We start from the raw sequence: 17,615 nt of genomic DNA on the forward strand, positions 1-17,615 counted from the left end.
CATGTTCGGCAATGGACAACCAGTAGCTACGGAGAAGCAGGTCCTATGGAGAAACTGACCATCGATTCCCCCTCCGCCGAAGCTACACTGCCTTTCCAATCCAAACTGCCTCAACTCCCTGCCTTTCACCTGAAGCCAAATTGAGACATTCAATCTCAATACCATCTCAATTTACATTTGTTGTTTGTTTTTCTTTTCATTGGCTTTGAGATGATTTTCTGTAATGCAAGTTAAAAGCATTATTATTATATAATATCCCTAGTCGTTGTCTGTCATAGTCAATGTCTCCTTGACGCTTGGCTCTGTAGGATTCAAGTTTATTATGTGAGCTGCAGGCATGTTGATAAGACAATGCACAGAAACACATTAGTCAAAGTACTGGAACAGAGCACTTAAGTGTGCACTTCCAAGTCAGGGGAGAAACGTTTCCACACAAAACGATGGACATGGGGTTTATTTTTCAGTCTTAAAAGTTTATAACAACTTCTGGATAACATAACATAAAAAATAAAATAAAAAACAGATTTTTTAAAATGAATAAATGTCACCCCATGATGACATTACAAATTAAAAATAAGATTTGAAAAACAACATCACAGGAAGAATCTTCCCCCCACAGCTCTCCTCGTTGACCGTAGAATAGAAAAAGAAAGAATAGAACAAATTCTATTTGATTCTATTCTCGCAGTACGTAACATTACATGCATACCTACCACGCGCTAGTTCATAGTGGGACAACCTAGACCAGTGTTAAGATGTGAATTCATATCAATAATATACATTTTCAGGAGTGGAGATTTTATCATCAACCTGTTATGGCATGAAATCGGGTCATTTTCTAACCCCCCATTTAACTATTGAACGATAGATTACTAGTAGAAATCAAATACAAAAGCTTGAGTGATTGGCATTATCATACACAGTACATGATCATAATAGGATAGGGTTTTTGATTGGTTGGCAGGGAAACTTTGTTTACTCAGTTTCGTTGTCATGCCAATAGTTTTGTGAAATGTGAAAAAAAAATTACCTTTTGGAGATAAAAATAATGAATGATGGAAAATAAACTCCCTCCCGCCTGCAGCCAAAGTGTATATACTTTTTTATTTTTAAATACATATATATAAATATATATATATATATATATATATATATATATATGTATATAATACTGTTTAATTTATAGATGTACAATATCTGAATGAGTGTGTGTATATGGGAGCGAGTGAAAGCATTGAGTGTGTGAATGAGTGCATGAATCAATTAAATGAGTGAAGACGAGTGAACAAACAGAATCAACCCAGAAATTGATAATATAACTAAGTACCTGTTTTATGTCTTACAACTATAAAGGTGTTTTACATAATATACACATTTAATTACTTACAAAAAGAGACACGAGGCCTAGAGTTAACAGGCTGGGAGAGACAGCAGTGTTAGTACCACCAAAGAGAAAAAACGAGATAAAAAGAAAGAATAACAGAAAGATTTAATAAAAATGAAAACCTAGAAAAACGCAGTCTCGCTAAGAAAGCTCATCAGTGCATCTCTTCTCTTTGATGTTCCGACGTCAAAGTGCCGATTTGGTAACACGGAGACAACTCCACTCATTTGTAAAACACAAAAAGAAAAAAATGAAAAAATGAAAGAAAAAATCTGTCTAAAAATGAAATGTTTGTACCACCCTCTGTACTGTACTGAAAATCTAAATATATATATTTTTTCTTGTTGTTGAAACAAAACAATAATTTTGAAAAGATAAAAATAAAATGCACTTTTGTTTCTTTTTGACGTACTTGAGGTATTAAAAAAGAAGAAAAGACTAAATAGATTCATTTTTTCAACGTTTTTTTCTTTTGTTGCTGTGTTGCACAGTAGCACCATTTAAGTTGTTGTTTCCGGAAGACAATACACCATTGGAATTCCACCTTGTCACGGAGACATCATCATCACCACCCCTCCGCCGCCGCCATGTTCGTTGTCGGTTGTCCCCAGCAACGGTTGCCGCTGCGCTGTTACGTCCTCTTCATACAGACCACACAGCGGCTGACGCGCGTCCGCAGGTTGCCTGCTTTCAGCGTCTCCGACTGTGGCTTCCTGTTAGGGGTCAGGGGTTAGAGGTCAGGGTTTGGCATCACTGAATGGGCACTCGGATCTTTACATTTTATATGAAAACTACCCATCTCAAGCAAATAACTACATTATCTAATGCTTTCAGTGTAATTTCTCATTACTCAGGATCAATCAACCAATCAATTATTCAATAAATCAATTACTGAGGGGAAAAAAACCCATCATAATCTCTGCAACATTCTCTCGTACCTGAACATTTCTGATTGGTCGACGGTAGCCAGCCAGAAGCTGTAGGAGTTGCCGTAGTAGTTGCAGGTTCCCCGACCGTGGCACTCGATGAAGGGAGCGCTCCGGAATTCCTCTAGACAGGAGCCAGGAGAGGCCAGAGCCTGACCCGAACCCTCAGCACCAGCACTAGTGTGCTGTTATAAAAAGAGAGCGGGAGGAAGGGAGGGAGAGGAGGAGGAGAGTGGGAGGGATTGGTGGAGAAAGATAAATGTGTGTGTTCATATGGTGGCTTAAACACACTTAAAATGTCAAACTTGATTCCTGTGTGTGTGTGTGTGCGTGTGCGTGTGTGTACCATCATGAAGGAGTATCCGATCCACAGTGGTTCCCAGTAGCTGGGGCAGGTGGGGATCTGAATGGTCTGACTGTGTACAGCTATCACCATGGCAGGGGCCTCACACACTGCACACCTAAAACACACACACACATAGAGGAGTGGTTAAATACACACACTCAGACATGATCAAATCACAGTCCCCTATTGTATCTCGTCTCCTCTATATGCCCTCCGTCCCTCCATCCCTTCCCCCTCCCTCCATCCCTCTCTACCTGCTGATGTAAGGTTTGATGCCCTCTCCGGTGATGGGGGCCATAGTCATGGGCATAGGCGTGGGTGTGGACAGCCAATAGGAGTAGTCGTTACGGGAGGCAAAGTTACACACGTTGTTGATGTTACAGAACATGAATGGCATGGTGCTGAACCGACGCAGGCAACTACCAGCAGTTCCTAGAGAGAGGGAGTAGAGGAAAGAGGGACGACAGGATGGGGAGAGATGAAGGGGAGGAGGGAGGGGCGAGAGGATGGGGAGAAGAGATAGGGAGAGGAGAGGAGAGTTTAATAATTTGTTTGGAAGATTTTCCAGCTTTGAACTATTTCCTATGTGTGTGTGTGTGTGCGACCACTCGTGTGTGCATGCGTCTTTATGTCCCAGCTTGTATATATAACTCCAGTCTCCATCCTTACCCAGGTCCTGTCCATGTGCCCTCTCGTTGCCCTGTACGTAGAGCAGAGAGTAGCCATCGTAGATGAGGCCGGTGCCCTCTGGGCAGAGGGGGACGTCCTCGCCCTGGCTGTGTCTGGTGATCAGGAAGCCGTGAGCCACAGAGGCAGATCCAGATGGACCTGGGGGGCCCTGCAGGCCATCTGAACCAGGGGGACCGGGATATCCACGCTCACCTGGGAACAGAAGGGATAAAAGACAAAGCATGGGGAACATTAACAACTCAATGAATTGTATAATACCACATAACTCAGGCAGACTAAAGATGTTAGATGTGCTATAATGATCAGTATAATCAGTAAGATGTGCTACAATGATCAGTATAATCAGTAAGATGTCCTACAATGATCAGTAAGATGTGCTACAATGATCAGTATAATCAGTAAGATGTCCTACACTGATCAGTATAATCAGTAAGATGTCCTACAATGATCAGTAAGATGTGCTACAATGATCAGTATAATCAGTAAGATGTGCTACAATGATCAGTATAATCAGTAAGATGTCCTGCAATGATCAGTATAATCAGTAAGATGTCCTACAATGATCAGTAAGATGTGCTACAATGATCAGTATAATCAGTAAGATGTCCTACAATGATCAGTAAGATGTGCTACAATGATCAGTATAATCAGTAAGATGTCCTACACTGATCAGTATAATCAGTAAGATGTCCTACAATGATCAGTAAGATGTGCTACAATGATCAGTATAATCAGTAAGATGTGCTACAATGATCAGTATAATCAGTAAGATGTCCTGCAATGATCAGTATAATCAGTAAGATGTCCTACAATGATCAGTAAGATGTGCTACAATGATCAGTATAATCAGTAAGATGTCCTACAATGATCAGTATAATCAGTAAGATGTCCTACAATGATCAGTAAGATGTCCTACACTGATCAGTATAATCAGTAAGATGTCCTACAATGATCAGTAAGATGTGCTACAATGATCAGTATAATCAGTAAGATGTCCTACAATGATCAGTATAATCAGTAAGATGTCCTACAATGATCAATAAGATGTGCTACAATGATCAGTATAATCAGTAAGATGTCCTACAACGATCAGTATAATCAGTAAGATGTGCTACAATGATCAGTAAGATGTCCTACAATGATCAGTATAATCAGTAAGATGTGCTACAATGATCAGTATAATCAGTAAGATGTCCTGCAATGATCAGTATAATCAGTAAGATGTCCTACAATGATCAGTAAGATGTGCTACAATGATCAGTATAATCAGTAAGATGTCCTACAATGATCAGTAAGATGTGCTACAATGATCAGTATAATCAGTAAGATGTCCTACACTGATCAGTATAATCAGTAAGATGTCCTACAATGATCAGTAAGATGTGCTACAATGATCAGTATAATCAGTAAGATGTGCTACAATGATCAGTATAATCAGTAAGATGTCCTGCAATGATCAGTATAATCAGTAAGATGTCCTACAATGATCAGTAAGATGTGCTACAATGATCAGTATAATCAGTAAGATGTCCTACAATGATCAGTATAATCAGTAAGATGTCCTACAATGATCAGTATAATCAGTAAGATGTCCTACAATGATCAGTAAGATGTGCTACAATGATCAGTATAATCAGTAAGATGTCCTACAATGATCAGTATAATCAGTAAGATGTCCTACAATGATCAATAAGATGTGCTACAATGATCAGTATAATCAGTAAGATGTCCTACAACGATCAGTATAATCAGTAAGATGTGCTACAATGATCAGTAAGATGTCCTACAATGATCAGTATAATCAGTAAGATGTGCTACAATGATCAGTAAAGACTTGTTCACACTACAGGCCTTAATGCTCAAATCTTTTTTTTTTTTAATCCATTTTGGAAGACTGACTGTCCAAACAGCGAGTTACACATGTCCAAATCAGATTTGTGTATGTTCAGACTTTAGTCATTTGCAGATGGTAATGGCGGGTGTGTGTGCAGTAGTGTTGGCTGATTGGTGGTGATGCTCGTGCTCCCTCTCAATCAGAAGTTATGTAGCAAGCTAAGGTCACAACTACGCCTGCCATGGAACTCTCCCAGTTGCTTTGAATGTTCGAAATCGGGGTGTAAGAACACTAAAGCCTCAAAGGATAAGATGATCCACCTTTCAAAACAAGTCATTTTTGGCTAGCAACAACAGTCAACTAGTTAGCTAGGTAGCAGTTTAGCTTGCTAGCACATTCTCAAATTTGTTTGTAAACAATTAACAAGCTAGTAATACGAAGTTCTTGTCAAACTGTCAACAGAGTAGCTAGCATGCAACAATATATGCCAAAAAACAGTCTACAAACCACTTTAAATCAGATTTAACTGTTTAGACACAAGTCACATGGCCAGAAATCTGATTTGTATCTGGCTTGAAATATCTGATTCAAACTCAGAAAAATGATCAGATTAGAATCAAACTGTGTGAAAGCTTTAGATGTGCTATAATTAGGGATGTAACGATTCACCATATCGGTCCCTGATTCAAATGTTTAAGATACAAGTGCATCGGCCCGCGGACCCCAAACGGATTAAAATGTAGAATGCAATTTATTATGTGACTTGTTAAGCACATTTTTACTCCTGAACTTATTTAGGCTTGCCATAACAAAGGGGCTAAATACTTACTGACTCAAGACATTTCAGATATTCATTTTTTACTCATTTGTAAAAAAAAATCTAAAAACATAGTTCCACTTTGACATTGTGGGTTATTATGTGTAGGCCAGTGACACAAAATCTAAATGTAATCCATTTTTAATTCAGGCTGTAACACAATAAAAAAAAGTCAAGGGTGTGAATACTTTCTGAAGGCACTGTACCTGCCGAACAGGGCTTACAATGTATATTATTTTAATAATAATTGATTTGATTTATATAGTGCTTTTCTACCAACTGAGGTACTCAAAACACTTTACATAGTAGAGGTAAACTCACCTCATCCACCACAAATGTGTAGCACCCACCTGGGTGATGCACAGCAACCATTTTTGTGCCAGAACACTCACCACACATCAGCTGGATAGGTGAGGAGTGATATACAGTACCAGTCAAAGGTTTGGACACATCTACTCATTCAACGTTTTTGCTTTATTTTTACTATTTTCTACATTGTAGAATAATAGTGAAGACATAAAAACTATGAAATAACACATATGGAATCATGTAGTTACCAAAAAAGTGTTAATCAAATATTTTATAGTTGAGATTCTTCAAATAGCCACCCTTTGCCTTGATGACAGCTTTGCACACTCTTGGCATTCTCTGAACCAGCTTCATGAGGTAGTGACCTGGAATGCATTTCAACTAACAGGTGTGCCTTGTTAAAAGTTCATTTCTGGCATTTCTTTCCAACTTGATGCATTTGAGCCAATCAGTTTTGTTGTGACAAGGTAGGGTTGGTACACAGAACATAGCCTTATTTGGTAAAAGACCAAGTCCATATTATGGCAAGAACAGCTCAAATAAGCAAAGAGAAACAACAGTCTATCATTACTTTAAAACAAGAAGGCCAGTGAAAATTTCAAGAACTGAAAGTTTCTTCAAGTGCAGTCGCAAAAACCATCAAGCACTATGAAGAAACTGGCTCTCATGAGGACCACTGTAACGATGTGCTCTGAGAGTTGGGAAGCAAGTTCAGGGAGTGAGTGTTTTAATAAATAAATGCAACATAATACAAAACAAGAAACACGAACAACGCACAGACATGAAACTGAAACAGCAACAATGACGCCTCACCTAAGGGAAGCATCAGGGAGTGTTTTTTTGTTTTTGTTTCAGTGGGAATGACGTCGGGTCCGGGAGCCCCTACAGGCTCTCATGCCTCGGACAGATCGCCAGGCTCTCCTGCCTCCGCCGGCTCGTCAGGCTCTCATGCCCCAACTGGATCGCCAGGCTCCCCTGCCTCAGCCGGTCTGTCAGGTTCCCGTGCATCAGCAGGAGTGACCGGTCCGCTCCTGATCCCCGGGATCGTCCCTTTGGTTGGCGTCCTGCTGCTGGAGCCGAACACCCCGGGGAGTGGGTACCCCGTCACGTATGCTTTCTCCGGCGCTCTAGGTCGACATGCTCCCGCGTCTCAGCCGGACTGACAGGTTTCCCGTGCCTCAGCAGAGGTGACCGGTCCGCTCCTGATCCCCGGGATCGTCATTTTGGTCGGCGTCATTCGGCCGGCTGAAGCCGCACGTCAAGGAGGGGGTACTGTCACGTGTGCTCCCTCTCCAGCCTCTAGGTCACCAGGCTGCTCATTATGGCGCACACCTGTCACCATCGTTACGCGCACCTGTGCGTCGTCAGACTCACCTGGACATTCTTTCCCTGATTACCTTCCCTACATATGTCACTCCCTTTGGTTCATTCCCCAGGCATCATTGTTTTTGTTTCATGTCTGTGTGCGGTTAGTGTTTCTTGTTTTAGATGATGTTTATTTAAAATGTATTTAAAGTTTATTAAAACACACTCCCTGAACTTGCTTCCCGACTCTCAGAGTCGGGAACATCCACCACAGGAAAGGAAGACCCAGAGTTACCTCTGCTGCAGAGGATAAGTTCACTAGAGCTACCAGCCTCAGAAATTGCAGCCCAAGTAAATGCTTCACAGAGTTCAAGTAACAGACACATATCAATATCAACTGTTCAGAGGAGATCATGTGAATCAGGCCTTCATGGTCGAATTGCTGCAAATAAACCACTACTAAATGACACAAATAAGAAGAAGTGACTTGCTTGGGCCAAGAAACACGAGCAATGGACATTAGACCTGTGGAAATGTGTAACTTGGTCTGATGAGTCCAAATGTGAGACTTTTGGTTCCAACCACCGTGTCTTTGTGAGACGCAGAGTAGGCGAACGGATGATCTCAGTATGTGTGGTTCCCACCGTGAAGCATAGAGGAGGAGGAGTGATGGTGTGGGGGTGCTTTTCTGGTGACACTGTCAGTGATTTATTTCGAATTCAAAGCATACAACCAGCATGGCTAACACAGCACTGTGCAGCGATACACCATCCTGTCTGGTTTACACTTAGTGGGACTCTCAATTGTTTTTTAACAGGACAATGACCCAACACACCTACAGACTGTGTAAGGGCTATTTGACCAAGAAGCAGAGTGATGGAGGGCTGCATCAGATGACCTGTCCTCTACAATCACCAGCCAACAAGTGCTCAGCATATGTGGGAAGTCCTTCAACACTGTTGGGAAAAGCATTCCAGGTGAAGCTGGTTGAGAGAATGCCAAGAGTGTGCAAAGCTGTCATCAAGGCAAAAGGTGGCTACTTTGAAGAATCAAAAAAATGTAATATAATTTGATTTGTTTAACACTTGTTTGGTTACGACATGATTCCATATGTGCTATTTCATAGTCTTCACTATTATTCTACAATTTTGAAAATAGTAAAAATAAAGAAAATCCCTTGAATGAGTAGGTGTGTCCAAACTTCTGACTGGTACTGTATGGCAATTAGGAATGAGGGGGATGATTAGGTGGCCAAGACCACAGTGAGTCAGGAAACCCGTTTAACATTCCATCCGAAAGACGGCACCCTATGCAAGGCAATGTCCCCTTCACCCCCCTGGGGCATTGGGATCTCCTTAGACCAGAGGGAATAGTGCCCCTTACTGGCACGCCAACACCACATCCAGGACCAACCCTGCTTAGCTTCAGAGGCAAGCCAGCAGTGGGATGAAGGGTAGTACAGTATGCTGCTGGCATTGATTGTTCAGTTTGATACATCACTAGTTCAAACACCTGCAAAAATGTGAAGTTAATTAGTGGGTGATGTTGATTTCAGAACCAAAGTGGCAGGACAAAAAACATAGGCTACATTGCCCCCCCCCTAGTCTGATAGTGGTAGTGGGGTGGTAGATGCCTAGTCTCCTTAATGGCTCGGCTCATGAGCCTGCATAATACATACACCATAGGCATACATCATTTATACATACACACACACACTTTAGTGTCGCATGTATTCGGTCTCTAATCAAACGGAATCGAATCGTTTCAAACTGAAACGTATCGTTGAGCCCATGTATTTAGATACGTATAGAGTCATCTTGAAAGGGAAAGATGCACATCCCTAGCTATAATGATCAGTAAGATATGGTATAACGATCAGTAGCACTCACCTCTGTCATCATGAAGTGCTATGGGAGACTAGTCAAGGACCATATCACCTCCAACCTACCTGACACCCTAGACCCACTCCAATTTGCTTACCGCACCAGTAGGTTCACAGACGACGCAATCGTAATCACACTGCACACTGCCCTAACCCACCTGGATAAGAGGAATACCTATGTAAGAATGCTGTTCATCGATTACAGCTCAGCATTTAACACCATAGTACCCTCCAAACTTGTCATTAAGCTCGAGACCCTGGGTCTCGACCCTGCACTGTGCAACTGGATCCTGGACTTCCTGACGGGCCGCCCCCAGGTGGTGAGGGTAGGTAACAACATCTCCACCCTGCTGATCCTCAACACTGGGGCCCCACAAGGGTGTGTTCTCAGCCCTCTCCTGTGTTCCCTGTTCACCCACGACTGCGTGGCCATGCACGGACAAACTGAAATGGTCCACCCACACAGACAGCGTTGTGAAGAAGGCGCAGCAGCAGCAGCAGAAATTCGCATCCTGTAGCTCTAACTCCAAAAGGATTTGGGACACTGTAAAGTCCATGGAGAACAAGACCACCTCCTCCCAGCTGCCCACTGCACTGAGGCTAGGTAACACGGTCACCACTGATAAATCCATGATAATCGAAAATTTCAACAAGCATTTCTCAACGGCTGGCCATGTCTTCCACCTGGCTACTCCAACCCCGGCCAACAGCTCCGCCTCCCCCATAGCTACTCGCCAAGCCTCCCCAGGTTCTCCTTCATCCAAATCCAGACAGCATATGTTCTGAAAGAGCTGCAAAACCTGGACCCGTATAAATCAGCTGGTCTAGACAATCTGGACCCTCTCTTTCTAAAACTATCCGCCGCCATTGTTGCAACCCTTATTAAGAGCCTGTTCAACCTCTCTTTCGTATCCTCAGAGATCCCTAAAGATTGGAAAGCTGCCGCGGTCATCCACCTCTTCAAAGGGGGTGACACCCTAGACCCAAACTGTTACAGACCTATATCCATCCTGCCTTGCCTATCTAAATTCTTCGAAAGCCAAGTCAATAAAGAGATCACTGACCATTTCGAATCCCACCGTACCTTCTCCGCTGTGCAATCAGGCTTCCGCGTCGGTCACAGGTGCACCTCAGCCACGCTCAAGGTACTAGACAATATCATAACCGCCATCGATAAAAGACACTACTGTGCAGCCGTCTTCATCGACCTGGCCAAGGCTTTCGACTCTGTCAATCACCACTTTCTTATCGGCAGACTCAACAGCCTTGGTTTTTCTAATGACTGCCTCGCCTGGTTCACCAACTACTTTGCAGACAGAGTTCAGTGTGTCAAATCGGAGGGCATGTTGTCCGGACCTCTGGCAGTCTCTATGGGGGTACCACAGGGTTAAATTCTCGGGCCGACTCTTTTCTCTGTATATCAATGATGTTGCTCTTGCTGCGGGCGATTCTCTGATCCACCTCTACGCAGATGACACCATTCTGTATACTTCTGGCCCTTCCTTGGACACTATGCTAACTAACCTCCAAACGAGCTTCAATGCCATACAACACTCCTTCCGTGGCCTCCAACTGCTCTTAAATGCTAGTAAAACCAAATGCATGCTTTTCAACCGTTTGCTGCCAGCATTCGCCCGCCCGACTAGCATCACCACCCTTGAAGGTTCCGACCTAGAATATGTGGACAACTATAAATACCTAGGTGTCTGGCTAGACTGTAAACTCTCCTTCCAGACTCATATTAAACATCTCCAATCCAAAATCAAATCTAGAATTGGCTTTCTATTTCGCAATAAAGCCTCCTTCACTCACGGCGCCAAACTTACCCTAGTAAAACTGACTATCCTACCGATCCTCGACTTTGGCGATGTCATCTACAAAATAGCTTCAAACACTCTACTCAGCAATCTGGATGCAGACTATCACAGTGCCATCCGTTTTGCTACCAAATCACCTTATACCAACCACCACTGCGATCTGTATGCTCTCGTCTATGCTAGGTAAAACTCCGCCTTATCTCAGTTCACTGGTCACGATAACAACACGCACCTGTAGCACACGTTCCAGCACGTATATCTCACTGATCATCCCCAAAGCCAACACCTCATTTGGCCGCCTTTCCTTCCAGTTCTCTGCTGCCAGTGACTGGAATGAATTACAAAAATCGCTGAAGTTCGAGACTTTTATTTCCCTCACCAACTTTAAACATCAGCTATCTGAGCAGCTAAGCGATCGCTGCAGCTGTACATAGTCCATCTGTAAATAGCCCACCCAATCTACCTACCTCATCCCCATACTGTTTTTTTATTTACTTTTCTGCTCTTTTGCACACCAGTATCTCTACTTGCACATCATCATCTGCTAATTTATCACTCCAGTGTTAATCTGGTAAATTGTAATTATTCGCTCCTATGGCCTACTTATTGCCTACCTCCTCATGCCTTTTGCACACACTGTATATAGACTTTATTTTTTCTACTGTGTCATTGACTTGTTTATTGTTTACTCCATGTGTAACTCTGTGTTGTTGTCTGTGTCACACTGCTTTGCTTTACCTTGGCCAGGTCGCAGTTGCAAATGAGAACTTGTTCTCAACTTGCCTACCTGGTTAAATAAAGGTGCATTTTTTAAAATTAAAACCTCAGGAGGCTGAAGAAATTCGGCTTGTCACCAAAAACACTCACAAACTTTTACAGATGCACAATCGAGAGCATCCTTTCGGGCTGTATCACCGCCTGGTACGGCAACTGCTCCGCCCATAACCGTAAGGCTCTCCAGAGGGTAGTGAGGTCTGCACAACTCATCACCGGGGGCAAACTACCTGCCCTCCAGGACACCTACACCCCCTGATGTCACAGGAAGGCCAAAAAGATCATCAAGGACAACAACCACCTGAGCCACTGCCTGTTCACCCCGCTATCATCCAGAAGGCGAGGTCAGTACAGGTGCATCAAAGCTGGGACCGAGAGAATGAAAACCAGCTTCTAACTCAAGGCCATCAGACTGTTAAACAGCCATCACTGACATTGAGTGGCTGCTGCCAACATACTGACTCAACTCTAGCCACTTTAATAATGGAAAAATGTATGTAATTAATGTATAACTAGCCACTTTAAACAATGCCACTTTATATAATGTTTACATACCCTACATTACTCATCTCATATGCATATACTGTACTCTATACCATCTACTGCATTTTGCCTATGCCATTCGGCCATCACTCATTCATATATTTTTATGTACATATTCTTATTAATTCCTTTACACTTGTAGTTGGTAGTTGTAGTGAAATTGTTAGGTTAGATTACTTGTTAGTATTACTGCATGGTCGGAACTAAAAGCACAAGCATTTCACTACACTCGCATTAACGTCTGCTAACCATGTGTATGTGACAAATAACCTTTGATTTGATTTGAAGATGTGCTATAATGATATTGTATTTTTGTTGATATTAATAATCGTTCCAACATGAAGGAACATTTGGCCAAACTATGGTTTTCTCTGACTGATCTGGGTTAAAATGTGAAACACACTACATGACCAAAAGTATGTAGACGCCTGCTTGTCGAACATCTCATTCCAAAATAATGGGCATTTACATGGAGTTGGTCCCCCCGTTGCTGCTTAACAGCCTGTACTCTTCCACTAGATGTTGGAACATTGCTGTGGGGACTGGCTTCCATTCAGTCATAAGAGCATTAGTGAGGAAGGGCACTGATTTTGGGCGATTAGGCCTGGCTCGCAGTCGTCATTCCAATTCATTCCAAAGGTATTCGATGGGGTTGAGGTCAGGGCTTTGTGCAGGCCAGTCAAGTTCTTCCACACTGATCTCGACAAACCACTTCTGTATGGACCTCGCTTTGCGCACAGGGGCATTGTCATGCTGGAACAGAAAAGGGCCTTCCCCAAACTGTTGCCACAAAGTTCCAGAGTCCAGAGTCCAATGCTGGCGAGCCTTAACCAACTCCAGCTGAACACTTGGCATTGCGAATGGTCGGCTGCTCGGCCATGGAAACCCATTTCATGAAGCTCTTGATGAACAGTTCTTGTGCTGACGTTGCTTCCAGAGGCAGTTTGGAACTCGGTAGTGAGTGTTGTAACCGAGGACAGATACTTTTTTACACGCTACGCACTTCAGCACTCAGCGGTCTCATTCAGTGAGCTTGTGTGACCTACCAATTCACGGCTGAGCCGTTGTTGCTCCTAGCCGTTTCCACTTTGCAATAACAGCACTTGACCGGGGGCAGTTCTAGCAGAGCAGAAATCTGATGAACTGACTTGTTGCAAAGGTGGCATCCTATGTCAGTGTCAAGTTGAAAGTCACTGATCTCTTCAGTAAGGCCATTCTACTGCCAATGTTTGTTTATGGAGATTGCGTGGCTGTGTGCTCGGTTTTATACACCTGTCAGCAACGAGTGTGGCTGAAATAGCTGAATCCTCTAAATTTGAAGGGATGTCCACATGCTTTTGTATATATAGTGTACTTTTCTAATACTTGATTTTGGTTTGGCAGGTACAATGGACCCAAAGAAATAGTCCCAAAAGTGCAAAGTCATGGCTAAATCAAAGGCACCTCAATGTATTTAACTAAGTTCTGTCTTAGGACTCAATCTTGTTTGTCCTGTCAATTAACTCACTGAACTCAATGAACAATACTATATCTAAGTTGACTTGATTTGAGTTTATTTTACACTTCTAGAGCTACGTATTGTAATGACTATTGACTAATACTATATGACTACTAACTGATATACACAATGGAAGGTTAGGTCTGTGTAAGAGAGATTTGAATTACCTGGCTGTCCGGCGGGTCCTGGGTCTCCCTTGCGGCCGGAGGCTCCACTGAATCCTGGGGGTCCCTCAGGACCGGAGTCTCCTGGCTGACCGGGCTGACCTGGAACAGACCAGAGGACTCATCAGTGACCTCATATACCTCCCAAGTGGAAATCTCTCTTCGCTAGCTCTAGTAACTAGCTAATGATGACGAACTGCAGGTAACTGCAGCTTCAAGCATCCTCTGGTAATATTAAGCTAATTGTAATTAACTTTATGAACTGAATATAAAACTCTCCTATGGCAAACAGACACTGGGTGTGACAGTCCACTGACCTGAGAGTCCCTCCAGCCCGGGGGGTCCTGTGGCGCCACGGCTGCCTGGTAGACCTGAAGGGCCGGGGGAGCCACGCTCTCCCTTCAGCACGATGGGGGCTGGAGCAAAACCTGGGTCACCTGGGGGTCCTGAGATCAAAGATGACAACGAGAGAGGTTTCAGAGAAGAGGAGCGGGGTACACCAGAGATGGCAGTCAGAGTTTTTGGGAGTGTGTGTAGGTGTTTGGCAGGGTGTGTCTATGTGTGTGTGTGTGTGTCTGTGTGTGTGTGTGTGTGTGTGTGTGTGTGTGTGTGTGTGTGTGCCTGCACAGAGGGGATGAGGGGTGAAGACTCACCAGCAGGGCCACCATCTCCGGGGTCTCCAGGGAGACCAGATGGTCCAGGGATTCCAGAATCTCCCTTTGGTCCTGGGGTAGAGGGGGAGAGATGTAGAGAGAGAGGGGGGGAGGAAAGAGAGAGGAAGGGAGTAGTGAGAGAGGTGGAGAGGGAGGGAAATAAGGGAATATTGTCAACAGAGATACCTATGATGGGACATTCACATATACCAGTGGTCACAAACCTTTTCAAAATTCAAGCCGAGAACTACCACTCAGATCTTTTTTATTTTACATGACTTAAAAAACTTAAACCTAACATTAACCAATTAAAAACAGTTTTGCAGAAATTATGTTTGTGCAATAGGCTATAGGCCCAATACATTATCACTGCATATTGGCTACACTTGAATTGCCCTGCCAATATTGTTCTTCTCAGACCATTTTGAAATGTTATTTACACGTTTTAGGTATATGATCACACTGGTAATATATCATTTGTTGTATTACTTGTGAGGCGCAGCTGAGTGAGCATAATAATACACTTTTTTTCTTATGGACAGACAGCCTGCATCTGATGGTCAGTCTGAGGGGAGGGAGGGAGGGAGGGAGGGAGCAGCTACCTCTCGCCCGACCCACCGTCCCTCATTTTTCACTCCCTCTGCTGAGAAAAGGGGACACAGTCTTCCAGCTAATGGCGAAACTTAAGTCGAACTGCATTATTTCTGCCTCATGCACCAATTCATGATGTTAGTCCTATGAGAGTCCAGAGAAAGTGAAATATTCCTCGGTATTAAAAAAGTTACAAGCCGCCAATAATAACAACGCAAGCTTATCAAAACACTGTCCTGTAGTCATTCGTTGCAGCTGAGGTGCTGGTTGTAGGGTGAGTGGAAGTAGGAAGAACGCACATTTTATGGCTTACAAAAGTGTTGAACAAAAGTGTCGACAGTGCGGAGTAACAACTTAAACACAAACTTACTTATAAAAACATCAGCTCTTCGCTGTATTCGTTGAGTCTCTCTCTAGTCATGGTTTTGAAAGTCTTGAAATCTCATATTATCAACCTTGCTGTGCATTCTAGACAGACACAGTGATCTGAGCTATCTGATTGGCCAGTGGTAGGCCTATAGGTTGCAAGTTCATATCCCCGAGCTGACAAGGTACAAATCTGTCGTTCTGCCCCTGAACAGGCAGTAGGCCGTCATTGAAAATAAGAATTTGTTCTTAACTGACTTGCCTAGTTAAATAAAGGTAAAATAAAAAATAAAAAATAAAAAATATAGGTACACTTGATTTGCTCTCTGGACCTCTTGGCGGGGTTCTACCTTCAGACACATGAAATGGTTCAAAATGTAAACACTTAGCCTTATCGGTACTAGGGCTGCTGAATCAAGTGCACCTAACACCAACAGTGCAAAACTAATTTTTTAAAAATCGACTAGGAATGGTGATCGACTAGGAATGGGAATGTTATTCCTGACTGACCTGGGAATCCGGGAACTCCAGGCAGTCCGATGTCTCCCTTCAACCCTTTGGCACCAGGAATGCCAGCATTACCCTGGTCACATGATAGGAGAGAGGTCAGGGGTCATGTAATATCCCAATCCCAGATGGAATTTTTTATTTACTTCATACAATCCCAAACCAACCCATAGCCCATAGCCCCTATGCCCCGAGTAAGTGTCTATATTTGACACATCCTGCTATCAATGGGGGAAGGAGATCCAAGGATCTAAGTTGACTGGTTCCTTACCGGGAATCCGGGCGATCCGAAATCTCCCTTCGCTCCGGGGAAACCAGGCGATCCAGGAATTCCGGAAATTCCCTTCTCACCTTTGGTCCCTCCGCTGCCGACAGGGCCACGGGGACCTTCGGAGCCAGGAGGACCTTCACACGAATAGGTCAAAGGTTAGAGGTCAGAGATAACACTCATCTCAACCTGACATTATAACAAATAACAATAATAATAACCATAGAGATAAAACTAGATCCAGTTGATCTAGCTCCATGGTTACAGTATAACACTAACATCAACAGTCAACATAGCATAAAACTGCATGCGTACATACAACTATTTAAAAACAGCATAAATACAGTATAAAGGAGGAGACTTGAGTGTGTATTCAAGTGTGTTTTGTGTATTGCGGGGTGTACAGTGTCTGTGTAGGCTATAGTCTTTTGTTAGGCTTCACAACCCATCCTGAAAAGTAAAATGTGGTTAACAAATCATCAACAATGGTTAAGTTGTAACCAAATCAACAAAATGCTAGCCTGAGTGCCAGTCTGTTTGTGCTACCATGCTAACAATGACAGCAACGAGTTGGCAAGAGCACAAACGGATCTGGGACCAGGCCAAACAAAATGTACACAGATCAGTTTCATCACAACAGAACAACAAAGGTCATCATCATCAAACCATTGATTCTAACCTGGAGGACCTAGGTATCCCAGAATTCCGGGAATAGCAGAGCCGGTGCGGCAGAATGTGAAGGGTTTAAAACAAGAGGCAAGAGTTAGCATAGATAGATACACCATCAGGCTAACGTCTGACACAACCAAACCTCATGTTTGTGATTCAATATTGTTATTTCATTTAAATGAATACCTGTTTGGGATTTGGCTGTGTACATATAAGATACAGTGAATGTATTTCTAAAAGCTAAATAATGCTAGTTCTTATATATGTGAAGT

The 17,615-nt window shown here is 43.1% G+C and overlaps 1 protein-coding gene across 1 annotated transcript in view; it reads right to left on the bottom strand.

Annotated features, from left to right (window-relative positions):
- Nucleotides 1–439: 439 nt before the first annotated feature.
- Nucleotides 440–17,615, bottom strand: part of LOC110500339 (uncharacterized) — an 88,902-nt gene continuing 71,726 nt past the window's right edge. The window contains exons 39-48 of the mRNA XM_036957765.2: nt 16,678–16,811; nt 16,410–16,482; nt 14,943–15,014; nt 14,607–14,735; nt 14,293–14,391; nt 3,326–3,538; nt 2,911–3,088; nt 2,657–2,771; nt 2,323–2,495; nt 440–2,097 (exon numbers count right to left, since the gene is read on the bottom strand). Of these exons, the coding sequence (XP_036813660.2) occupies nt 2,016–2,097; nt 2,323–2,495; nt 2,657–2,771; nt 2,911–3,088; nt 3,326–3,538; nt 14,293–14,391; nt 14,607–14,735; nt 14,943–15,014; nt 16,410–16,482; nt 16,678–16,811 (1,268 nt within the window). The 3' untranslated portion in view covers nt 440–2,015. The remainder of the gene's footprint in view (nt 2,098–2,322; nt 2,496–2,656; nt 2,772–2,910; nt 3,089–3,325; nt 3,539–14,292; nt 14,392–14,606; nt 14,736–14,942; nt 15,015–16,409; nt 16,483–16,677; nt 16,812–17,615) is intronic.

This window comes from Oncorhynchus mykiss, chromosome 21 (assembly GCF_057628025.1).
Source record: "Oncorhynchus mykiss isolate SJ-2025 chromosome 21, ASM5762802v1, whole genome shotgun sequence".
Lineage (NCBI taxonomy): Eukaryota > Metazoa > Chordata > Actinopteri > Salmoniformes > Salmonidae > Oncorhynchus > Oncorhynchus mykiss.